This window comes from Aotus nancymaae, unplaced genomic scaffold (genome assembly GCF_030222135.1).
Source record: "Aotus nancymaae isolate 86718 unplaced genomic scaffold, 86718_ANA_hifiasm-v0.15.2.pri h1tg000067l, whole genome shotgun sequence".
In the NCBI taxonomy this organism is placed as follows: Eukaryota; Metazoa; Chordata; class Mammalia; order Primates; family Aotidae; genus Aotus; species Aotus nancymaae.
In genome coordinates, this window is record NW_026988482.1 from 10,080,632 (window position 1) to 10,106,789 (window position 26,158).

At 39.6% G+C, this 26,158-nt stretch overlaps 1 protein-coding gene across 8 annotated transcripts in view; it reads left to right on the forward strand.

Annotated features, from left to right (window-relative positions):
• LPP (LIM domain containing preferred translocation partner in lipoma) overlaps nt 1–26,158 on the forward strand; it is a 725,954-nt gene that overhangs the window by 678,265 nt on the left and 21,531 nt on the right. For all 8 annotated transcript variants that reach the window (XM_012470875.3, XM_064366916.1, XM_021668859.2 and 5 more), the window contains one exon: nt 25,467–25,645. In XM_012470875.3, coding sequence (XP_012326298.2) covers nt 25,467–25,645 — 179 coding nt within the window. The remainder of the gene's footprint in view (nt 1–25,466; nt 25,646–26,158) is intronic.

A 26,158-nucleotide genomic window follows, 5' to 3' on the forward strand; every position in this document is an offset into this window, starting at 1 on the left:
AGTATCATTTGTTTTCTTTTTTGCATTTTTCTCATTTTAATTGAGGCCTAATTCATATGCAATGAAATCATCAGATCATGAGTCGTCAGTTTTAGGAGATTTGGCAATTGTACGTATTATCCAAGAAAGTTCCCTTATTTCTCTTTCTATTCAGATTTCATCCGCCACCCTCAGAGGCAGTGACTTTCTGACCTCTATCACCACTAATTGTTTCTATATATTCTTTTAAATCAGATAAGGATCACATTATATTTATTTTTTGGATCTAGATTCTTTCATTTAATGTGCAGTTTCTTGAGATTCATCCATGTTGTTGTATTAGCAGTCTTTATCTTTTTGTCGTTTAGTCTACCATGAATACACTTTAATTAGTTTACCCGTTTTTTCTTTTTTAGCATAATCTTATACAAGGAAAAAACACAGGAATACATGAACTGAATCTTTGGCTCAAATCCATCTTCTTTCAGTTCCAGGGGCCTCAGGGTATTTGCCATGAAGGGCCCTGACACCAGCCTGGACTATTGGGAATGAACATTTGCTTCTGACAGTAGTCATTTATTTCTCCACTGTTTCTACTCATGTCAAGTGAGGTGGAAAGAGCACCAGCCTGAGAATTAGGAGACTCGAGTTCAAACGCAGCTCTGCCCTAGCTTGACGGTGTAACTGGCCACTTCATCACCAGGACTTAGTTTCTTCATCAGTAAAATGTTTGGTTTGGCCGGGCACAGTGGCTCATGCCTGTAATCCCAGCACTTTGGGAGGCTGAGGCAGGCGAATCATCTGAGGTTGGGAGTTCGAGACCAGCCTGGTCAATGTGGTGAAACTCCATCTCTACTAAAAATAGAAAAAAAAAAAAAATTAGCTAGATGTGGTGGCACATGCCTAATCTCAGCTACCTGGGAGGCTGAGGCAGGAGAATCACTTGAACCCAGGAGGCGGAGGTTCCGGTGAGCCGAGATTATGCCATTGCACCCCAGCCTGGGCACCTTAGGCAAGAAGAGTGAAACTCTGTCTCAAAAACAAAAAAACTATTTGGTTTGGACTGAATTATCCCTTTTTCATCTCTGACTTCCTGTGGTCCCTTAAAAACCCCACCTCTGGGTACCTCCTCTTCTTCAATTGCTCCTGCAGTCCCTCTCTTTTGCATTCCTGTGAGGAAGTATCCAAAGCTTTGGATTACTTGAGATAGTATTTCTGGTCCCTCTTCCTCTCTCACACTCTACACTTTGCTTTTCTAGAATCGGAGTCTGGAGAAGAAATATTGTCTAAAGAGCTTGCTACAAGAAGATTTCCCTAAAAAGTGTTGGGTCTTAAGATTTCATCTATTTTTCAAGTTCTTAGAATACTGTTAATTTGCAAAGCTGATTATGGATAGTTTGCTTTATTATGCTTTTTGTCATACTTCAAAACTACATTATAGATTTGTTCTCTCTGTGTCCCTCCCATGCTTAAGCATTATTTTTGGTGGTACCTTCTAAACTGTTGACTTATTTTCTTTCTTTCTGATTTGTAGTAGATGTTGTATGATCTGAATTTAGGCAGAGGTAGTGAAAGTGCTGGCCTGCCTATATTTCAGCCAGTACTGAGTTAATATTATTCATGTGGCAATGTCTGTTTTACTTTAGAACTCAATTTATTTAATATTTCCTCCCCTCCTCTTCACAATACATAGAGAAAAGGCCTTTGAAACATAATTTCTCTCCCTCTGGGAAATGCTTTCTATAAATTTTTCATTTTCAATACAAACTTTGCTTTACTTTACGAAACAGTATCTGTCTCTAGCATGAAAAAAAATACTGCAGGGATATGAACAGTAAAGGAGCATACTTTTTTTAGCTTGTGTTAGGTCAATAATGTAGTTATTCCAAGCAAATTGAGAGGTTCATGTATTTATTCATATATTAGTAAAATATTCAAAATTCTATCTCTACGTACAAATGAATTTGAGAAATATCTACCATTTTTATTGTCCATCTCTTTGGATATATTCTTTGCAACATAGTGAAGTGGAAGGAGCTTGGACTTATGGAATTAGAAATGCTAAATTTTTCATATTGGCCTGGCTACATTGCCTCTACCTTGGGCAAATCACTTAAGATCTCTTAGCCTTAGTCTTTTTATCTGTAAACTGGGAATAATGATGCCAGTTTTTCAAGGTTGTATTGAGGATCTTAGATAATACGTATAACATTCATGGCACATTAAATATGAACCAGTGAAGGTGCCAAGCAGTTACACCTTCGTGAGGAGTTGTCATTTCTGCTACTTCTCATGCGAACATCAAAATTTGTTCCTTTAATCTTTACCGAGGCACAGAGCTTTAAACTCTAACTTTAAAACTTAAAAAATGAAGTGCGAAAGGTCTCAGGCCTTGTGAGTGTGAAAATGCAGCTCACACTTCATTCTGTAAGTTCCAAAATTTGTTACCGAATTGTGAATGCATTCAGAAAATCATATTTTAAAGCCTTGGTGCATGCCATTTTCCAAAGAAGGATCTAGAAGGCCGTAATCAGAATGCTTATTAAGTGACCATGCTCTGTACTGCATTGCAGATAAACCTTGTGTGGGGAGATGTGTCTGGAGATTCTGCGATCAAGGTTCAGACAGCCCCAGAGCTGGAAACTACAGAGCATTTATGCCCCTGCCACTAAAAGATGGAGTGGGGGGAGGGGGAATGGGGGCTGAATAGAAAGCTTTGAAGAAATTAAAAGTTCAGTGGGCTGGAGGGAGGATTACTGAGTTACAATAATATCCACACTGTAAAGTGAATTTTTACTTGCAAGCGACACATTATTTATCTAGAATTTTAGAACAGGTCTCTTTTCAGGTCACTGTTTGGATTGTCTGAGATTTGTTCTCCTTGACTGAATGTGAGTGAGTGTGAAGCATATCTAAACAGGTCTCACGGCAAGTTTCTTTCATAAATCTCCTCTGATATATATGCTATGTACCCTTGACAAGGAGAACACTATTAATAGAGACAGTATGCACTGGAACTCAGAGCACTGACATGGGAATTGGGAGCTCTTAGGTCTGTTGTTTCTGCCAGAGAATGACTCTGTGACCTTGGGACAAGTTGATTCACAAACAAGCTGAAGGAGATCATATCTGTCCTAGACCAAAAGCTTATCTGAGAAAGATGCTACATGACTACAAAGGGATTATTATAGTTTCTTAGTTCAGATAAGGAAACCCCTAATCATTACTCCAAACTTCTAGGCTTTCTCTTTGCCTTCTAAGCTTACTTTCCCCTCTGATGTTCAGTCTCTCCTAAACCAGATAAGGATTCACACTATTAATCTCAACAAAATCAGTTCTTTGCATTTGTGCTTTTATTTGGTCAGTCATTAGTCAAGGAGCACTTATTGCACACCTACTGTTTGTGCAGACACTGTACTAGGTAGGGGGTGCAAAACACGAGGAAGTCTTGGTCCCATCTAGAACTCAAAATATGGTGGAGATAAGCATGTATACAAAACCAGAACGCAGTATGATGAATACCACAGGAGTATACCTGCGAAAGTTTTATGGGTGAAGAAAGAATTGATTGATTCTGCCTGAGAAGGACTAATTCAGGGAAGGCTTTGGAGAACAGAGCACAAATGACTGGAGACTTGAGTGGTCAGTCTGGTATATAAGTGAGAAGGATAATATGAAGAGAGGTACCAATGGGGAGAAAGTATAAGATATGCGTAGAGGCCAGGTACAGTGGCTCACACCTGTAATCCCAGCACTTTGGGAGGCTGAGGCGGACGGATTACCTGAGGTCAGGAGTTCGAGACCAGCCTGGCCAACATAGTGAAACCCTGTCTCTACTAAAAATATAAAAATTAGCTGGACATGCTGGCAGACGCCTATAGTCCCAGCTACTCAAGAGGCTGAGACAGGAGAATTGCTTGAACCCGGGAGGTGGAGGTTGCAGTGAGCCAAGATCCATCACTGCACTCCAGCCTGGATGATGGAGCAAGACTCTGTCTCAAAAAAAAAAAGTGAAAAGGATATTATGAAGAGAGGTGCCAAGGGGGAGCAAGGAGGAGAAAGTATAAGATATGTATAGAAGCCGGGCACAGTGGCTTACGCCTGTAATCCCAGCACTTTGGGAGGCAGAGGCGGGATGATCACCTGAGGTTAGGAATTCAAGACCAGCCTGGTCAATGTAGTGAAACCGTGTCTCTACTAAAAATACAAAAATTAGCCAGGTGTAGTAGCATGCGCCTGTAGGCCCAACTACTTGGGAGCCAGAGGCAGAAGAATTGCTTCAACCTGGAAGGCAGAGGTTGCAGTGAGCCGAGATTACACCACTGCACTCCAGCCTGGGTGACAGAGCAAGACAATGTCTCAAAAAAAAAGATACACGTGGAGAAGTGATCTGGCTAGAATGTCATCCTTACCATGACAAGGAGTTGGATTTCTCCTGCAGGCATAGAGGGATCTGTTTATAGTTTCTAGAAAGAGTTTATGAAGTTGCCTTTGTTTTAGAAATATGCTCTGGCAGAATAGAACAGGTGATCAAGGAGAGTAGGACAGATGTCACACATGGCTACCCTCAGGCCAGATACCTGCACATGTATTTTGTTTGATAGTCGAATGATTTTAATGTAAACTAGTTGCAAATATTTAAAATCTGGGAAATTTTACATAAAAATCTGGATTTCCAGCTTCTATTAAGAAGTAGCATTCACAATTTCTGCCTGGCAAGAAACAGCTGTTGCTGAGAAGTGTCTTCCACCTTCAGCTAGAGCGTGCAGTCTGACACTTGCTTTTCTGGTTCTTGAATTTGAGCGTGAGACTCCTGGAGTAAAGCAAACCCAGGGTCAGAAAGATCACTGGTGATGATGTTGCAGTTGTACTGCTGGGACTGATGAAAGTCTAAACTAAGGTGGAAGCCTTGAGGAATGAAGAGGAGGGCAAGAGTGGATTTGCTGATTATTTAGATGTGTCGTGGATGAAAGAGATGGAGAAGTCAAAGAAGATTCTCGGGTTGTAATTTTAGGTAACTGGGTAGGATTCCCATGTAGTCAGAAACCCAGAAAGAAGAAAAGGCTTTGGAAAGATGACAGTATATTCAATGTCGCTTTCTGTGGTTTAAGACTTTGGAAAATACTGATTAGACTGTTGAAAAACACTTATAGGTCAGAAATCTGGTCAGAAAGTAATGTGCTAAAATAAGATTGTTGTTATGACCCAAGCAGTTGTAAAAATAACTTTTATTGCCTAACTCTTATACTTCATCTTGAACTCTAACAGGTTGCCAGGCAAATATCTGTTCTTGAAACTGGTAAAATAAGTCAAGAAATAGGGATATTTGAAATCCCTAGAGTGGGCTTATAACTGCAAATGATATTTCACAATGGAAAAATAGAAACAGTCCTTAGTTCAGCCAATGTGAAGTAAGTGGGTAATGTTATTTAATAGAATGCAGATTTGAAATGAGTGATAGTCATCATGGAGAATTTTGTTAGGAAAAAAATCAAGTGACTATAACATATAACACATGAAGCAAAACTGGAACTAAGAAAAAGGAAGCCAGGCTCCTGTGGAAACCAGAGTAAGGAGACTCCCCATCTCAGGCACTTGCGGGACCCTGACAGTAAGCATCTCCTTAAATATTGCTCCCATTCCTCATCCTGGTTCTTGAATTTGAGTATGAGACTCCTGGCCTTGAGTAAAAAATATATGTTACAAATGTTTATGATTATGTGTCATAAACTGTTATTCTCCATTTCATGAAATTCCCTGGATATGGTCACAAGAGTCATTTGAGTTTTGTTTTTTTTTAATCTTAGCTAATTGTTATGTATGTACACATTGTAGGGTGATACAGTCAGAATAAGCTCTGAACTTGAGACTCTTGGAAACTATAAAAGCCTCAAGCCTCGTCTTATGAGTCTCCGGGTGGGGCTGAACTGGCTGCGGCTCCAATGAGAGGCAATTGCTTGAGAGCTGTTTCCACAGGCATACTGCATGGAATGGGTCCCTCTCTGATGCAGATCCCAATGATATCAATGTCAACTCTTGCTGATTTTGATGGGTCAGTCAATAGCAGGGCAGCGTGTCAAGATGCTGGAGCAAGGAAGTCGTTTGAAATATTTTTCTTATTGGCGTCCTTTCCTTATGGCGTGCCCTTCAGCCTTAGAAAATGTGAGACCTGAAATAGACTTTAGGCATCATCTAGTCCAACCTCTTTGATACACAGATGTAAAAACTGAGGCACAGAGAAGGGGAATAAGTTCACTCAGATCAAAAAGTGTATTAGTAAGATTAGGTTCAGGGTGTGGCAGCAAGTAATAATGATTAAACAAGACAGTGCTTGCTTCTTTCCCACTGCAGGAGGTGGAAGACGCAGCAGCATGGTGAGCAAGGCCCAGTTGTCTGCTGTGTTCCTCTGCCATGCTTAGCATGTGGCCTCCATGGAATGATGGCAGACGGCTGTGCCATTCCAGTGCACTGAGGACAGAGGGACCCTTTCCCTCCGAGGACACATCATTCCACCTTAATCCCTTTGGCCTGAACAAAGTTGCATAGCTGCAAGGAAGGCTGGGAAATATATTTATTCTGGGCAGCCATGTACTTAGCTACAATTTGGAGGTTCTAAAGAAAGAAAGGAAGAGAATGGAAACAATTTTCAAGGCCTACCACAGCAAATTGGTGCCATTTCTAGGACTAGTATCCTATTTCCTAACTCCTAGGGATAATGTTTTTTTCTTCTATATCACAGATGTTTAATTCTCATAAAGTTGTGATCTTTAATTAAGAAACCTATAAGAAAACTTTGATTATGTCCAAATTCATTTTATATGTCCATGGACTGCATGCAGTGATTCCCCTTTGCTTAAGATTAATTTTTGTTTTTAATAATCCCTTGATATATAGATAGGAGTCAGACAGACCCAAGTTTAATTTCTGCCTACCAACTTGTGACTTTGGGTCCATATGAATAAAAAAATCTATGCTTTGATTTTTTTTTCTCTCCAAAATAATGACAATATTGTCATCTTGGGGTTATTTTAAAAATTAAATTGGATGATATTGATGAAAGAGCCTAGTCCAGTGTTTAGTACTGAATATGTCGCTATCCAATGTTACAAATATCAGTTTCCTTCTCCTTTCTCCTCACTTCCTTAGATTTCCTCCAACCCGAAGACAACATAAGTTTTTCGTAGGTAATTAAAAGGAAATTAAATCCTCGACAAAATTATTTTCCAGATATCCATAGCAGATCTGTCTAGATGTAACTCTGTTAATCTTAAAAGATGAGGAGTCTGACACAATCAGAGAACGTTTTAAATGTTATGGATGCCTGAGCCCTAACCCCAGAGATAATGATTAAACAGGCCTAGAAGGTTGTTAGTTTTTGAATGAAATTTTCTGTTTTTATAGCTGTCTGAGTGAGTCTGATACGCTATCGTGTTTTATGCAGATCAATATGATGGTAGAATGAAGTAGAGAAAAACGAGGAAGCTGAGAAGTCACTTAGGCAGGTATTGTGATTATCTAAGTGAGAGATGATAGAATAATATGGTAATAAATTGAATTAAAATATTTAGTGGGCAAAATTAATAGGACTTGATACTTGATGAGATATAGGAAAAATAAATTTAATACATCTTTCAACATTAGCAAAACTGTAGCTCTTGAAATTTATCCGGCCTGAACTTACTGGCTTGAGGTAAACGACAGGAGAAATTATGATATGTAAAATATATTAATATTTAGAAAATTATTCTAAAATTATTAATATATAGAAAATTCTTAATTATCTAGAATAATGAGCCAAGCCCAACAAGATAAAACTTAAGAGGGTCAAGTCAAATTTCATTCTTATTTTTAAAAGTTAGCTATACAGATATATCATATAAATGCCATTTAATTTGATAAGTATTTATAGTTTTTAAAAAAAGAAAAAAAGACTTGTAGAGAAGACACTCTGACCACAAGATCAACAATAATAATAATAATGTAGGACCACAGAAAAGTAAATGTAATCCTGGACTGCATTCATCTAAAGAGGCGCGTGTAGAACAGGGAAGCAGCAGTGCCTGGAGTGGTGAGTTCAGTTCTGGGCTCCGCATGTTGACAGGAACCTGGGACTTGGGCATATGACGGTGCTTGGGAGAGTGAGGTGCCAGACATTTCTCATAAGGAATGACGGAAAGTATCCTTTTATTCCAATAAAGAGAAGACTAAGGAAAGGCAATTTTATTTTTGTTTGTTTTTTTATACTTTAAGTCTGGGGGTACATATGCAGAACTTGCAGGATTGTTGTATAGGTACACACATGCCATGGTGGTTTGCTGCCTCCATCCCCACGTCACCTACGTCAGGCATTTCTCCCAATGTTATCCCTCCCTAACCTCCCCACCTCCTGCTATCCCTCCCTTATCCCCCCACCCCAAAATAGACCCCAGTGTGTGATGCTCCCCTCCTTGTGTCCATGTGACTTCATTGTTCAGCACCCACCTGTGAGTGAGAAAATGTGTGTTTGGTTTTCTGTTCTTGTGTCAGTTTGCTGAGAATGATGGTTTCCAGATTCATCCATGTCCCTGCAAAGGACATGAACTCATCCTTTTTTATGGCTGCATTGTATTCCATGGTGTATATGTACCACATTTTCTTTATCTAGTGTATCATCGATGGGCATTTGGGTTGGTTCCAGGTCTTTGCTATTATAAATAGTGCTGCAATGAACATACATATGCATGTGTCTTTATAATAGAATGATTTATAATCCTTTGGGTATATATCCACTAATGGGATTGTGGGGTCAAATGGTATTTCTACTACTAGATCCTTGAGGAATTACCACACTGTCTTCCACAATTAGAGTGAACTGGCAACCAACAGAATGGGAAAAAATTTTCGTAAGCTACCCGTTTGACAAAGGGCTAATATCCAGAATCTACAAAGAACTAAAGCAGATTTACAAGAAAAAAAAAAAAAAAATCCAAAAGTGGACAAAGGATATGAACAGACACCTTACAAAAGAAGACATTTATGCAACCAACAAACGTAAGAAAAAATGCTCATCATCACTGGTCATTAGAGAAATGTAAATCAAAACCACATTGAGATACCCTGTCACACCAGTTAGAATAGCAATCATTAAAAAATCTGGAGACAACAGATGCTCGAGAGGATGTAGAGAAATAGGAACACTTTTACACTGTTGGTGGGAGTGTAAATTAGGAAAGGCAATGTTTTTAATGCTCTTTAGGGCTGCTAAATAGAAAAGGCAATAGATTTGTCTGGAGAGGACAGAAGTAGGCCAATGGGGGAAAAGATATTTATGTCAAAATAAGAAAAAGCTCTAACAATTATACCTACCAGTGGAACGAACACCTTCCAAGAGAGCGAGCTATCCCTGGACATCGTATAAGCAGCCTCAGGGGCTGGGAAAACACTGACTGGCTGAGAATGTTATAGAGGGAATGTATGGATCAGATTGATTGGGGAAAATAGCCCCTGAGGTTCTCCTCCCTCTGACATCACTTGATGATTCTGTGCGAAGTTCTAGCTTTTTAACAATTTCTTGGTACAATTAAATAGTCTGTCTTTATTGATTGAGAATCAATCATTAAAAAGCTACTGCTTTTGTCACATCTAGAGATGATAAGGATAATACCACATGTTTTTGAAGAAAAGGAATTTTATACAAATAATCCTATACCAAGTTATTATGCTTTTGCAGGAATAATCAAGAGCTTACATAATTTGAAACCACATTTTGCCCTGTATGGAGGAGGAAAGTCTATATTGCATCTGTACTTTGTGGCTTGGGCATTATTATAGCTTATATGCCCAAGGATTTTTAATAAACCTAACCAGCTTCATGAAATTACACTGCATTAATTTCATATGGCCATGTCCAAAGTTTAATATTCATTCATTTATTCAACTATTTATTCAACAAACAATCCCTGCTGTATTTCACGTGCTATTGTCAGTGTTAGAAACATCAATTTAAAATTTTTTATATCCTAGTCTTTGAAGAGTTTATAATCAAATATATAAACTGTGTCTGTGTTTCAATTACTATAGCTCCATGCCTGTGTACTACAAAACTTAATGTCTGAAAGAACAATCATTTATTTTCTCTTATAGTTTGGTGGGTCAGAAATTTGATAGCATCTCAGGCCAGGCATGGTGGCTCATGCCTGTAATTCCAGCACACTGGGAGGCTGGGGTGGACAGATCACTTGAGGCTGGAGTTCCAGACCAGCCTAACTAACATGGTGAAACCCTGTCTCTACTTAAAATACAAAAATTAGCCAGGCATGGTGGCACATGCTTGTAGTCCGAGCTACTCAGGAGGCTGAAGCACAAGAATCACTTGAACCCAGAAGGCAGAAGTTGTAGTGAGCTGAAATCACGCCACTACACTCCAGCCTGGGTGACAAAGCGAGACTGCGTCTCAAAAAAAAAAAAAGAAAAGAAAGAAGGAAATTTGATAGCATCTCAAGTGGGCAAGTTTGGCTTGGAGTCTTTCACAAGGTTTCTGGTGTGAAATCTCTCAAAGGCTGCTTCTCCTACACCTGCGACAAGAGTATTTGAATAGCTAGTCTGGAACAACTTGGGCTCTTCAGGTATCTCCCTCTACTCTATCTGCATCATGTAGTCTCTCCAGCTTTGGGATAACCTAACTTAGCTTTTTTTTTTTTTTTTAGACAGAGTCTTGCTCTGTCCCCTAGGCTGGAGTGCAGTGGCGCCATCTCAGCTCACTGCAATCTCTACTTCCCAGGTTCTAGCTCTTCTGCCTCAGCCTCCCAAGTAGCTGGGACTACAGGCGCACACCACCATGCCCAGCTAATTTTTGTATTTTTAGTAGAGACAGAGGTTTCACCATGTTTGCCAGGATGGTCTTGATCTCTTGAACTTGTGATCTGCCCACCTCCGCTTCCCAAAGTACTGGGATTACAGACATGAGCCACCACGCCCAGCCAGGATAACCTAGCTTCTTACATGGTAACTGCTATAGTTTGAATGTGTCTTTTAAAGTTTATGTGTTGGAAAATTAATTCCCAATGCAACAATGTTGAGAAGTGGGGTCTAATAAGAGATGACGAGGTTATTAGGGCTCGGTCTTTATGAATGAATTAATGCCATTATTTTGGAAGTGGGTTAGTTATTGAGAGAGTAGGATGTTATAAACTGAGTTTGACTCCCTCTTGCTTTCTTGCTATCACCTTCTCTTGTCCTTCTGCCTTCTGCCATGGAATAACACAGTATGAGGGCCCTTACCAGATGCCGGCACCATGATCTTGGACTTCTCACCCTCTGTTACCAAGAGCCACGTAAATTTATATTGTTTGTAAGTGACACAGTCAGTGGTATTGTATTATAGCAACACAAAGCAAACTAAGATAGCAACTGAGGACTCCAAAGGTATGTATGTCAGGAGGAAACTAAATCATATTTTATGACTAGCATCAGGAGTCAGGCAGCATCACTGCTATGACATTCTCTTGGCCAGGCAGTTAGATAGGTTATCCCAAGACCTCACCTCTTACTGGTGGACTGTTAGTATCACATTGTGAGATGGGATACATTTTGGTGTAGTCATCTTTGAAAATTACAATCTGCTATAGCATATGAACAGATAACACTATACTTGGGGTCTCTGTTCTGGTGCTGTGAAAGAATAGAAGAGGAGAGTGATTAATAAAAGAGGTAACCTTTACACATCCTGGGCCTTACAATTTGATGTATTTAACTCGTTAAGAAGAAATGTTCAAGGCAGGGGCAACAGTAGGTGGAAAGGCATGAAAGAAAATGAGCAGAAAGTGTTTAAAAGCTTGGGTTGACAGGAAAAGTTGTGGGAGAGGTGATAGGGTAAGTGCCTGGGCAGGGGAGGTAGGACAGTATCCTGAAGGGCCTTGAACATCTAGTTAAAACGTTTGGCTTTGGGGAGCAGTCACTGGCTTCAGAGCACAGGCATATAAAATGATCCTCTTCGGTAATCTCTTCCATCTACAATCTTTCTTTCCTTTGATAGTAAACATATCAGCTCTGTTAAAGTTTGCTTCCGAGCTTAAACTGAACACAGACTCCAAACCATTGAAGCACTTTAGATTTTTTTCTCTTCCTTTTCCTTTTTGTTTTTACTCACCACAAACAACTCTAGAATGGCATGCATTTGAACAAACCAAAAGTGATTTCACTCTTTTAATTTTCAGTGCTTTTTGGCTAAATGCAGAGTGAGAAATTCATACCTTTTTCAAGCAGTGTGGGTTCTTTTTCCCAATTTCTGTCATCCATCTGGTTCTCTGGAGGTCTTGGAATCCAGGAAAGTGTTAGTTCACTGTGCTGAAATCCAAAAAAGACTGCTAAACTGTGAAAGAAAATTTGCATTCCAGAGACGCTGAAAGAGTTAGTCCACCACTCTTTTGCAACAGCAAGGAGAAAACATCTGTATTTCCTGCCTCCTTTGTCTTTAAGCAGTTATAGAATGAAAAACCCTGTACTCCCTGTCTGTGCCTTTCATACTTAGTTAATACAAATCAGTTTTGGCAGGGTGGGGGAGGAATCAAAACATGGAATTATTTTATTTCTAGTGTCAGAAAATATTACAGCCAAGATACAGTTTAAGGGAAGCAAATCACCAGCTTCCCTTTGAGCTCCTCATGAGATTTCATTCACATGAATGGGTCCCAGAGCCGGGTATTTGACATACACATCAGCAGTGTTCTGTTCGGAAGGAAACCCCACAGTCACAGCCATGATGTTGGCATGTCTTTACGGCCTTCCTAAGTCATGGTGCTGCCTTTTTTCTATTGGCAGAAATATAATTAGAAGGCCTTGTTCTCAACAGAAGCCAAATGATTGCCAAATCTGTTCAACTGATCTCTAGAGAATTGAAGTTAGCTCATGGCCCTCTGGCTGTTCTCTTTGCCACTCCCAGGAGTTACAGGCTTAAAGTTATCCCTTTCTTTTGAAAGAGGATCAAGTTTGGTTCAAAGAAGCTTTTCTGTCATCCCCAGGAGTACAAAGAAAGACCTTCTATGACCCTAGTTGTTTGGCTCAGACCATGTGCAGCTTACTATAATTTAGGAAGTAATTGTAATTCATAAAGCCAGGTAGATAATAAACATCTTGGCAGGGCTGAGTTTCAGGCAACTCTGAAGGGAACCCACATGCGAATGGAATGGTATTGGGTGTATTTCTAGTCTCTGCTTGCAGGTCTTGATTCTAATAGATGACTCAAATTGGTTTAATTCTGATCAGAAATGTGCAGGCAGGCAGCCATTATTGTGTATACACATAACTGTAAACATCATTGCTTAACCATGGGTTTTAGATATTCTCCTGGATGGGTTAGTTACCCATGGTAGACAAATGCTGTAAATAAAAAGAGCATTGTCCTAATTTCTATGATTAACTTCAGATCATTTATATTCCTAGGGAAATGTGTAGCACTTTTTTTTTTTAAGAAATATACTCTTGCTGAAATAAAATAAAGAACACAAAGTTGCAGGATTATTTAATAAATCTAGGTTAATGTTATTTAATTTTGTATTCAGCCAATACTTATTGATTGCCTGTTACGTCTTAAGCACTGCTCCAGAGGCTGCAAATGCAGTTGTGTCTTGAACAAACTAGTGTGGAGATGATAATAAGCATGGTAGAAGCATGGTAGCAATTAAATATATGATGTGATATCAGATAGTGATAAGGACTATGAAGAAAGTAACAGTGTGAAGAGACAGAGTGTGGCCCTTGGAGAGGAGGCTGCTGAAATAGTGTAGCAATGGGGGCCATCCAAGGATGCTGATGAAATTTTGAATATGTCTATTGGAGCAGATGCTGTTGGATGAATTTTTGGAATATTCCCAAATGATTGTTCATTCATTTACTTACTAAAATATTTACCGAGCTCCTTCTCTATGCTCAGGCATTGTTCTGGAAACTGAGGGTGATGCCGTGAGCAAGACAAAAAACCATACCCTATTGAAGCTTATGTTCAGTCCTCAAATCAATCCATTTCAAGGGACCAAAAGGCCTATTAACTTAATTCCCTTATTTTGTAGCTGACAGAATTTTGGCTGAGAGAAGAAATGCTTTGCACAAACTCACTGCTGGTGGCTGATGTTGGGAAAACTAGAATACAGCCCTCAACTTCTGGTTTATTTGTCCTTGCCAGTGTACCATACGGTGTACCAACATCTATTTCAGCAACTCCAGTGTAGTGCTGGGGTTAGTTAGCTCTGTTACCCAAATAAGTCTTTTGGTCTATCAAGGCCTCGTGTCTACTCTTAATAAAAGGTAACAACATTGAGGGCTGTCAAGATGGTGCTTCACAGGCGCAGGTACCAGTGGCTTTGTTTGATCTTGATGATTAAGTCAAGAAAATGGACCCTGCCAGGTATAACTGCCACGAAGTAGACAGAGAACTCTATGAGACTTCTCATCGGCTCATAGACTTCCCTGTACACACTCTAAATGCACGATATGTAACTTCTCCATCACTTAATAGGTGCTCCAGGTATGTAAACTAAATAAAATACATGGCAAGAAAAATTATCTGTTGAAAACAAAACCACAAAAGCAAAAACAAAATAATCTGTATTTTTCCAAACTCGATATTCAAGGGAGTATGGGTACTTGTATGTATATCTTATACTTGTCTGCTTCTCTCCAGTAACAAGAAAGATACAAGTCGACTTAGTTGATTAGTCAGAGGCTATTGAACCAAGATAGAGGGTCGATCCTTCTGTGGAACAGTAATTCTCCCCAGAAAAAAAGAGCTTTATAACAATATCTTTATATCTACTTACATTCTTAAAGAATGCTTCTCCCATTTCTTGTCATGTTTAATTCTCACAATTCTGGAAGGTTGGTAAGGCAGAATACTTAATATCTCATTCTATAGATGAGAAAATTGGCACCTATATACCTTATGGAATTTTGTTCAAGATGCTGTGAAATTCCAGCTACTCTGGAAATTCACTGCCTCAGTGAAACTGTTCTGAGTGTCTGTTAATAACTCTATTTATAGGTTGCTGATAGTAGGAATTATGAAAGTGGACCTAAGGCTTCACAGTGTGAGGCTTTGGATGGGATTATCTCCTCTGAGCTGTTAGCCAGAGGGCCCCCATATTTATCAGTGTGCAACAATCTTGTTTTGACAGTGACAAAACCCAAGTAATGTAACTTACTCTGCTTAACAATTTTTCATTGGCTGTGTGAGTAATTATGTTAATTTTTTCATATTCTTATTGTTAAAAGTTCCAGAACACCAGAGAGAAATGTTGGTCCTCCATAAAAGGACCTAGTGTGGAATTGAGAGAAGAGCCCTGCATAGAAACCATGTCATCTGCGTCCCGGGCTTTTTCACAAAATAGTATACCACATTGGTCAAATATACCACAATAGGCAAATCAACTTCCCAGAATGCAGTGCCCTAGTGTATGAAGTGAGACAGTTGGAGAAGATGATTTGAGGAATATTTCAAGCTCAGCCAAACTATGTATTTATGAAAAGCTATAGGAAATCTGCATGCTAAAGATTAATACCTGCATTCTGTATAATTGCCTTTATATGGAATAAGGTGGAAAGATATCTGAGAAACTTGCTAACTGGAGGACAGTGTGAAGTAGAATAATGAGCCTTTCTTCTTATAGTTTAGGAAACATAGGTTCAAATCCTGGCTGCATATATAGTTATGCGGCATGTCATGGGGAAAAGAATTCTACCTCCTATACCAGATTGCTCTGGAGATTAGATGGGCTCCTGTTTGTGTACATTTAGTAAACTTTAAGGACTGTACCAAGTCAAAGTATCAGCTTTTTTTTTTTTTTTGGTGTATAAAGGAATACGAATTACTTTTATGAAGAAGTAAGAAATGTGTGGATTTGCAGTATAATAAGGTTTACATAGAAGAAGAGCTTTTTGACAAAATTCCCAGGAAAGCGAGGGGAAAGTCACTTAGCAATCTAGAAGCCCATTTTATATTATGACATTATCCAATTATCCCAGAGTATTATTACACAATTCCTCAGATAATCCATTCTTTAAAAAGACAAATATGGCCGGGCGTGGTATCTCACACTTGTAATCCCAGCACTTTGGGAGGGTGAGGTGAGTGAATTGCCTAAGATCATGAGTTTGAGACCAGTCTGGCCAACATGGTGAAACCCCATCTCTACTACAAATACAAAAATTAGCTGGGCATGGTGATGTGTGCCTGTGGTCCCAGCTACTCAGGAGGCTGAAGCAGGAGAAACACTTGAACCTGGGAGGTGGAGGTTGCAGTAAGCCAAGATTGTGCCACTGCACTCCAGCCTGGGCAACAAGAGTGAGACTCTGTCTCAAAAAAAAAAAAAAAAAAAAAAAGACAGATATAAAATATAGAAGAATTAATGGTGAAAGGAAAAGAATTATAGAAATATGGTGCTTCAGTGTGGTAGTTACATTAAATGATTAAAGGATGACAAGTTAATTGAATAAATGTCCTAGCCCCTTCAATGCCTTATATAGACAATTTATAAAACTAACATTTGTTATATAGTCAGGACTGGGTTCTCGCTTTCATAATATGTGAACTCATTTAAACTTCACAACACTGCAATATAGACGTTTCAATCATGTTTAGCTGATGAGGAAACCAAAGGCCAGAAAGGTCAGGAAAATTGCCTAGCTTTTTGAACCCAGGTCACCATTTTACTAATGTTTCACTAATTCTCTTACTGTAATATGGCAGACCTTCTTTGATTCCTGACTTCATAAGTCTTCACATGACTTTATATTGTAAAGGCAAAATCTGTCATTCACTTGTTCACTTGTCTGGGAAGGAAAGGAACTCAATTCTTTTCTTTCCCTCTCATGATGGTCTTAGTCTTCTCTGATGTGTTCATTATGCCCATGGCATGAAGGTCTGACACACAGTCATCAACTCTCACTCCCCTTTCCCCTGCCCCACATTTTTTAAGGATTAGAAGACATTTAAGAGAAGTGTTTTGGAAGACCTAGCATGCCACATGGGTTACACATTTTAAGGTAAAATATTACCTCCCTGGGCACTAAGGTACAGATAAACTAAATGTTCTATAATTGAGATTTTCTTTTCTGGTTTACTCGCAAGCTCAGATCACAGTCCTAACCCTAGTGCTTAAGAATAAAAAACAGGACATAATTTACTTTGTGAAGAATGTGATTTATAGCTCATGGCAAAATTGAACAGAACGGCCTAATTGCCCTGATCCTTTTGTTCTTTCTGCTGGCGTTTTCCTTAGGGTTTTAGGGCATATTTCTTAATTTTAAAGCCAGTTTGTATAGTTCAAATACAAACAGAAAATTTTATAAGAAAAGGATTGTTTTTCTAAATTCTATATTAATAGTAACACATAGGCTTTGTCTGTGCTAGTTAAAACACGGATGTTCATGTCTGGCAATATTGAGTTCCCCTTCACTTGTCTTGGAAGGAAAGGAACTCAATTCTTTTATTTCCCTCTCATGATAGTCTTAGTCTTCTGTGATCTGTTCATTATGCCCATGGCATGAAGGTCTGACACACAGTCATCAGCTCTCACTGCTCAATTCACAGACTTTGTTCCAATATTCTTCCTGTGAAATGAATTTGTTTCAGTGCAGGCTTATCTGTGACTCCTCTCAAAGAATATTAGATAGTGAAGACTCTTGTTGTAACACAACATTAATTCCAAAGTGGGTTAAAGTAAGTTTTTTTTTTAAGTCCCAAATCAAATCCCAACTGCAATAGAGTCTTAGAGTCACGGACCACCACCATACCATACAGCCTGCTCTCTCCCCATTCACAAGTAATTGCTGTCTTCCCTGTGTTCTCATCATTCATTACTCGTGCCTCATTGAGAGCAATTTTCTATGCCCTTTGCCTAGAATCGGATATTAATAGTTGTGTCCATCTGTCTCACTGCAGTGGGAACCTTTGAGGGCAGGGATGGCGTCTCTGTCTTCTGTCTCTTCCCCTGTACCTGCCAGAGTGTTCAACACTTTTGTTCTACTCTTTAGGCTTTCTGCAATGTTAGAATAAGTGAGAAGCCAGCTCTACTCTTTAGAGATGCATATGAAAAGTTTGTTTAAAGGGGGTTTGTAAGAAAGCTGAGGTAATATAGGCACTGGAGGCAAAAAGTTATACTCCAAAAGATTAACAAAAAAAAGTTGAAATTATTTTACTGAATTTTCAGGTATGTGTTTCATAGCTGTCATTTTCGGGGGTTGGGGGGTATGTCATGACATCAAAAGAAAATACAGTTTAGAGATTTGATGCTATCTAATAAATTGTTTCAAAACTTTTCCTATCAGGAAAACTTTTCCTATCATCAGGAAAAGTTTCATCTGTAAAAGAAAAATTTTGATTCTAATTGAAAAATCACAGTCATAGGGGTGGGATGCTATTAAGCTTGCAATTATTATTTTCAGTCTGTTTCAAAACGCACATTACATGCAGATACAAATATCGACTTAGATTAAGATACAGGCAAAGGACATTAGAAAGAGCAAGAGAAATGTTAATAAAAAGTGCATGTCTCTCAGGAAGGCAGAAGCTGTTGAAAGGTCATGTGGCATAGGGTCATTAGAACTCCCAAGGCAAAATGATATCTTCACCTGCAAAGGAAACCCGAAAGTACTGCCATCATTTGGATAACATTCGTGATTACCAGAATCAAGGTATAGAATAAGTTTGTATTCCATAATTAAGTTAGGCAATAGCAGTATTTTAAGTTCAAGTAATGGCACTGGCATTTCAAGAGAAATTGGCTGAGTCATAGCCCTGCTCCTTTTTTACTGTGCCACATTGCCGTTCTGTTGGGAACACCTACCCACACTTGAGCTGTACCTCCCAACCTTTTTCACATCACAATTCGTGTGGAAAATGATGGCATTCATTCAGCACATTGGAGTAAGTGGATGAGATCTCTCCTGTCCCAAGGCAACCATGCAGGAACTCTGGACACCTCTGGTCCCCCTGAACCCTCCCAAATATGGTGCACCTGGAACCCACCTGAAGTACATTTTCTGTTAACCTGCCAGTTGAGAAGCTCTAGACTAGAGAATGGTTTTGCATGGTTAAATAGAAAAACAAAAACTTATTTTATATAAAGTACTTACCTGGAATATATTAATTCATTAACTAACGGATATTTGTGGAGCATTAATTTTATACAAGCATACTGTTGTAGATGCTTGGGATCCAGCAATGAGTTTTATCTTATCCTGTAGGAGTTTAGCAGAAAAACTGTCTTAAGATGTTAATGTGTTTTCTCTATTTATTTGCATGTAACTTGCGTTTAGTAAGCCTGAATGTCTTCTTTCTATTTGAAATACAGAGGAGTGTATCTGCTGATATATAGAATCGGTATAATGTGATATAGCAGAGAGAGTCTCCATTGGACAGAGAATTAGGAGACCTGTATTCTAACTGCCAATCTGTCACTAGCTGTGTTCCCTATCTATACCTTAGATTTTTGAATCCAGCAGTTGGACTAGAATGAAGGTTTTCAGATAGTACAAGGCGCATCCCCCAACAGGTTTCATCCTTCATGCCCTTCAGCCTGAGGTGATTTGGGGCTCTTTTGTAGGTGCTTTTTTTTTTTTTTGATAAATTGTTTCCCTGAAGAAAGGATTGTGGGTGAATGGCCAAGTGAAAGGAGTTGAAAATTCCTGGGCTAGTGTAATCTGTGAAGACATTTGAAGATTGAATGTCTTCTAACTCTCTCTTCTTTCTTTCTGTCCTTATCTCAGCAAGACCAAAACTGTATCTAGATCATAAGCTATCACTCCTTATCTTTCCAAGAGTCTTTCCTGTCTTACAAAATTGCTTTTGTACCTTAAAAATATAAAGATGGCCAGGCGCGGTGGCTCACGCTTATAATCCCAGCACTTTGGGAGGCCAAGGAGGGTGGATCACGAGGTCAAGAGATCGAGACCATCCTGGTCAACAAGGTGAAACCCCATCTCTACTAAAAATACAAAAATTAGCTGGGCATGGTGGTGTGTGCCTGTAATCCCAGCTACTCGGGAGGCTGAGGCAGGAGAATTGCTTGAACCCAGGAGACGGAGGTTGTGGTGAGCCGAGATCGCGCCATTGCACTCCAGCCTGGGTAACAAGAGCGAAACTCCGTCTAAAAAAAAAAAGATAAAGATGAATATAAGATCACATTTTAATTTTATAAAATAAAAATGTTGGGCCGGGCGCGGTGGCTTAAGCCTGTAATCCCAGCACTTTGGGAGGCCGAGGCGGGTGGATCACGAGGTCAAGAGATCGAGACCATCCTGGTCAACAAGGTGAAACTCCGTCTCTACTAATACAAAAAATTAGCTGGGCATGGTGGCGTGTGCCTGTAATCCCAGCTACTCAGGAGGCTGAGGCAGGAGAATTGCCTGAACCCAGGAAGCAGAGGTTGCGGTGAGCCGAGATCGCGCCATTGCACTCCAGCCTGGGTAACAAGAGCGAAACTCCGTCTCAAAAAATAAAAGATAAATAAATAAATAAAAATGTTAACATTGCTAAATGGCGGTAATCACTTTATAGTCTTCTGAATCATCAATTACTTATGTAAATGAAGACTACATAACTTAATTTTAAATACTCAAAATTGAACACTTACATACATCTATGTAATATGTAAATAATGGTAATATTCTTATTTCTCTCTCATCTCATTAGTAGTTCATGTTTATTTTACCTGTATGCTTCATTTATATCCAGGTGATTCTTTAGCTCTTCTGCCTGTGAGTTACAAGTTATTTATAAAATATCCAAGGATAGAAAAAAATACTACCCCATTGTCTCTCTGACTTTAAAACAGTTGCATTTGGGAGTTTTCTGTACAAAGTTTATTTGTGATTTAATTTTTAGTTTCACTGAGTGTGTTGTTTTTAATCACAATTGTGTTGCCAACATTTCAGAAAAGTTGATAAGCTGTGACTTTTAGCAACAGAAATTGCTTTTTTCTGCTACTCTTACATCTTCTCACTTTAAGCACACTTTCATTGGAGTAGCCTAAAACATTTTTTATGGAAAAAAAAAATCCTCAAACAGTGCCTGCTGTAAAATGATTTAACATTTAGATTCTTCATTCAGCTTTGGCCAAAGGCCTTCCACAGCTGGTTACCAATTATTTACTTTGTGTCACGGACTTTATAGTCTCTGGGCAAGGATGCTTAGTATTGTGGATACTGTAGATAGAGTATCCACAATAGGAATAGGAAGTTTAAGAAGTATAAGGACTTCCTATACTTTCCCACAGGTGTTGATTGCAAGGACACGTCTTCATAACTAACTGTGTGCAAATCTGTTTCAGAACTTGTTTCCTAGGAAACACAACCCCAGACTATGGCTTCATGGGAGGAGGGAAGAGTGATCGCAGTTTAGTCATAGAGGTTGACATAAACCACTAAATCAAGTACATTGTGTTCAGTGTCATAGGGGATGCATAATACAATCCTATGGGAGTGGAAGAAGTTCCTTATTTTGCTTGGAATACAACAGAAAAAGATTTAGGAAAGATTTTTCATAAGAGGTGACGTTCGAGTTTCACTTTGAAGAATGAGTAGGCATTCTCTAGGCAAAGTAGGGTGTAAGATAGTCTGGGCTTGTAAAAGAATGTTGCTTATTAAAGATGTGGCAGAAAGATCAGTGTGGCAGCTGGGAGGAGGAGTCCATGAGGCAGTGATGAAGCCGGATCAGGAGTCCAGTCACACAGCACAGTGCTGATATTGAAGGTTCGTAAGCTGGAAGATGCTCTTTCCTCTTAAATCCTCAGCTATCAAACCTGGCAACCCTACTAGACAAAAAAAAAAAAAAAAAAAATGTGATTTGAATAGACATATTTAGAGACATCCCTCTTTCATTTATTTGCTTGAAGACTTTCTTTTTCTTCAAAACCATTTTATTTGTCAGCCATTTCATGTTAACTTAGTTCAGATGAACCCAATATTTATAGGAAGAGTGCAGCATTTTGTCTGGCTTTAAAATAATCATCTATAACCCAAAAATATCCTTCTGTGATCCTTAGAATTCTACCATTGGCAGTTTCTGGAATTATCAGTGGAGGTGCATAGTAAAGGTAATGTCGTCCAGGTTTCCAGCAAATGAGCACCCCTTTCTCTGGTAAGGGGTTATCGGTTGTTTTTGTATATCTCTAGTAATGTAAACATGTACCTTTTCCTATCGTTGTTAATATCGATTTATCACAGATTAATAAAATTACAGTTTGAATTCATCATCATTTTTTCAAATGAGAAAACTGAGATGGAAGGAAGAAATTATTTACCCAAGGTCATACAGCAGATTTTGACAAAGCCAGAGGATAATTCACATTCTTCACCTAGCAACCTTCCTTTTTCATGGCTACATAATGAATTCCTTAGCTCCCTCTCTGAATTCATAGGAGTCAGGTAACTGGGGTACCAGTCCCACCTCTGCCTCCCATGCTCCCCACAACTCAGGTCCAGCAGATCTGTTTTCAGAGTCTCTCTGCTCACCTGTGGAATGAGAGCTTGGCCTAGGGAAGCTCCCAGCCCCCTCCTCCCTGACATTGTGAGTTTCTTTCCTTTCTCAAAGGCTGCTAGTGGGCCCCACTGGAGACTGAAAGGAGAATACTGCAGTAAAAGGTGCAGGCTAGTGAAAGGTAACATGTCCTTCTACATCACTCACTAGCCTGGGATACCGTTGACTGCATTCTTGGAAACATTATTTTCCAATTTGGGGACATTTTGCAACAGGCTGATTTTAAGCACATTTTATACTTGTTTCCCCTCTGTTTCAGAAATGTTTGTATTACCTGTCCTTTGAGTACAGCTTCTATAGACCACAAAGTCTTTCCATAGAAACCAAGCCTTCTATATTGCTGCTAGTTTTGAGTAAATGAGCTGAATCTTGCAGCCAAGCCTCAATGCAAACAAAAACATTTTCTGGTCAAACGGTTGCTAGTTATTCAACTCCATTATGACTTTAAAAAAAAAAAAAAGATAAAAACCCACAGAGGAGCAAAACATAAGTCCTGGGAAGACAATTTCCAGCCACATTAGCTCAGATTGTCAGGGTAGAAAAGAAACAGGCCCTCGTTCTTCAAACCATCATCATCTCCAGACTCTTATCCTGTCCTCTTCTGCTATTTTAATTTCACCACTTCAAAATGGGAAAAACAAATAAGTTAATAGTTTCCATGCGTTTAGACTGTGACCAGAGGCATACTACGCAATTTCAGAACCTCAGGCAACCGCAGCTCTGAGGGAAGGATGATGATGGATTTACCAATTCATCTTGGGATGGATTCCAGAGTTAAGGGAGTCAGGCCAGCACTGTGCTGCCAGAGTGGGATATAAACAATATTCCTTCATTCATTCTTTTTGCACACATTCGTCTCAGGCTTATTTCTATTTCAGACAGTATACTGGGTGCAATATGGGACAAAGAATTACATTCTTAAGGCATAGTCTCTTCCCCTACTAAAATTAAAGTCTGGTAGAGGAAATAGACATGTGCACAAATAATTTAAATAAAGTGCACACTTGAAGTATTGTCAGCAAAGTAAATGAAGTGCTCAGGAATGGGAGAGAAAGAAGCAATTCATTCCAGGTGGGACCATTGAGGAAGGCTTCACTGGGGAATGGTCTTCTGGCCTGTACCTTGAAAGGTCAGAATGGCAATTTGCGCTACATCTAGGCATTAGCCAAGGCACAGAAGGATGGGAGCTTCACATAGGTTTGTACAAGAGTGAGTGGTCTGGGATGTTATGAGAAGCTGAGCCTAGAAAGGGGGTGGTTGGATACCATGTAAAGAATTAGCTTTTTTTAGATTGTGGAGCCTTTGAGATTTTGTTATCCAGAAAGGTATTTGTACTTGATCACATCTGTGTTTAAAAAGAAAACTGGAAGTCATTGGAGACAGGGCAAGGAGAGTATTATAAGAAGAGAGCTGCAAACGAAGAAGCCAAATGAGAGGTCATTGCTGTAGGTTAGACATGAGGACACTACTTACCTACGTAGAGAACTCCTTGCTACATAGCCATGTATATATCCTCATGGTAAGAGAGCAGTTACTCCTGAATTTCCACATCCCATTCCGTTCTGCATCGATCCGTATCCCGGGTTTATTCCAGATTGTAAACTCAATGAGTTAGTCCAGATATCTCAGTTGAAATATAGCATTTTATATCTGAAACGTGGTTGTTTGGTAAGAGCATGGGATTAAAGGGGAGGGTGGAAAGTTAACAGCTGATCTTTCTGAGACCTAACTCACTCAGTGGTGTGTCTTCTTTTTTTTTTTTTTTTGAGGTGTAGTCTTGCTCTGTCATTAGGCTGGAGTGCAGTGGCATGAGCTGAGCTCAGCTCACTGCAACCTCTGCCTCCCGGATTCAAGTGATTCCCCTGCCTCAGCTTTCCGAGTAACTGGGATTACAGGCGCACGCCACCACACCCAGCTAATTTTTGTATTTTTAGTAGACACAGGGTTTCACCATGCTGACCAGGACGATCTTGATCTCTTGACCTCGTGATCCACCAGCCTCAGCCTCCCAAAAGTGCTGGGATTACAGGCATGAGCCACTGCGCCTAGCCAAGCGATACCTCTTTTAAGGGATGCTATGTATTTTTAAAGCTTAGCATATTTTTAAGGCCAGATAAATGAGTTTCTTAATTCACTTTTCCAAACCAGCTCCCTTGTACATTCTACATTTCTATCAAGAGTTTATGAACTCTAAACTTGGAGATGGAGTGTGAATCAAGGCTTTAAGTGCTCGGAAGCCTAATTTATTACGCTGAGCTCTGATTTGGGTTCTGCATCTAGCATGCTCTGTCCCAGTCATCTGACAAGTGACTCTGTAAAAAGTTAGGGGCCTTAGTGATCACTCTGTGTCTTTGATAATGAATTTTAGATGTAATAGTGAAGCATTCTTCAAATGGAGAAGCTGAGTGGTGTAGTTCAAAGGTCAACAAACCATACCCATGGGTCAAATCCAGCCCACTGTCTGTTTTAGGTAAAGAAAATGTTACAGGAACACAGTCATGCCCGTGTGTTTGCATGCTGTCTGTGGCTGTTTTCCAGCTATAACAGCAAAATTTAGTTGTTACACCAAAGCCAGAAACATTTACTATATGGGACTTTACAGAAAAGTTTGCCGTCACCCTTGCTATGGGAAACAAGAAAAGGAACAAGGATAGAAGTCAGAAGACACGTGTTCTCAGTTCTGGACTTGCCACCTGCTACCTGAATGATACTAGAAAAGCCACTTGACCCATCCAATTGTGTTTCTTTCTCTCTATAATACATTTCTTTGGCCAGTTTGTTAGTTAATCGGTCAATAACATCTGTTTTATATTTTTAAGGACTCTTTTAAAGCTGTAGATGTGATTTGTAAATGGTGATTAATGCCTTCCGTAGAGCAGTGTGACAAGGAGCTGAGATAAGCTGTTTTGTGAAGCTGCTTGTCATGCAGTATGGACTCCCTTCTGTCCCCATTTAAGGCTGTTTTTCTTTCCTTCCTCAGAATACTCTGGAGCAGTGCAATGTGTGTTCCAAGCCCATCATGGAGCGGATCCTCCGAGCCACCGGGAAGGCCTATCATCCTCACTGTTTCACCTGCGTGATGTGCCACCGCAGCTTGGATGGGATCCCATTCACCGTGGATGCTGGCGGGCTCATTCACTGCATTGAGGACTTCCACAAGTAGGCAACCTACTCTCTCATTGCCGCGCTGCCTGTCCTTTTAGAGTCTGTTCTTACTGCCTGGCATCTGGGCATACATTCTTCTCTCTCAGAACTATAGAATTTCAGGATTTAGTGAGGCCTTTAAAAGAGCTTATTGATTTCCTCATCTAATGCCAGAATTAATATCAGACAATTCATGCAGTCATCCAGCCTGGCCTCTGGATCAAGGCTTCCCCAGAGCTTGTCCATTGTTTCTCTGGGTAACTCCATGAAAAAGTTGGCTCAGCCATAGTGTGTATGTATTAGAAAGAAACAGGGTCCTGGCCTAAATATGAACAAAATGTGTAATATTTGGCCATTGCTGAAACTATTTGAGCTCTTCAATTCGGTCATTAGACCAAACCTTCTCCTGAAGCTCTCTCAACTGTGAGGACCCAGAGTTTTCTCGAGAGCTAATCTCTACATCCCTACCACTCTACTGATAAGAAGCTATGGGGGACAAACACAGAGACCCATTCAGTTTCTTTTATT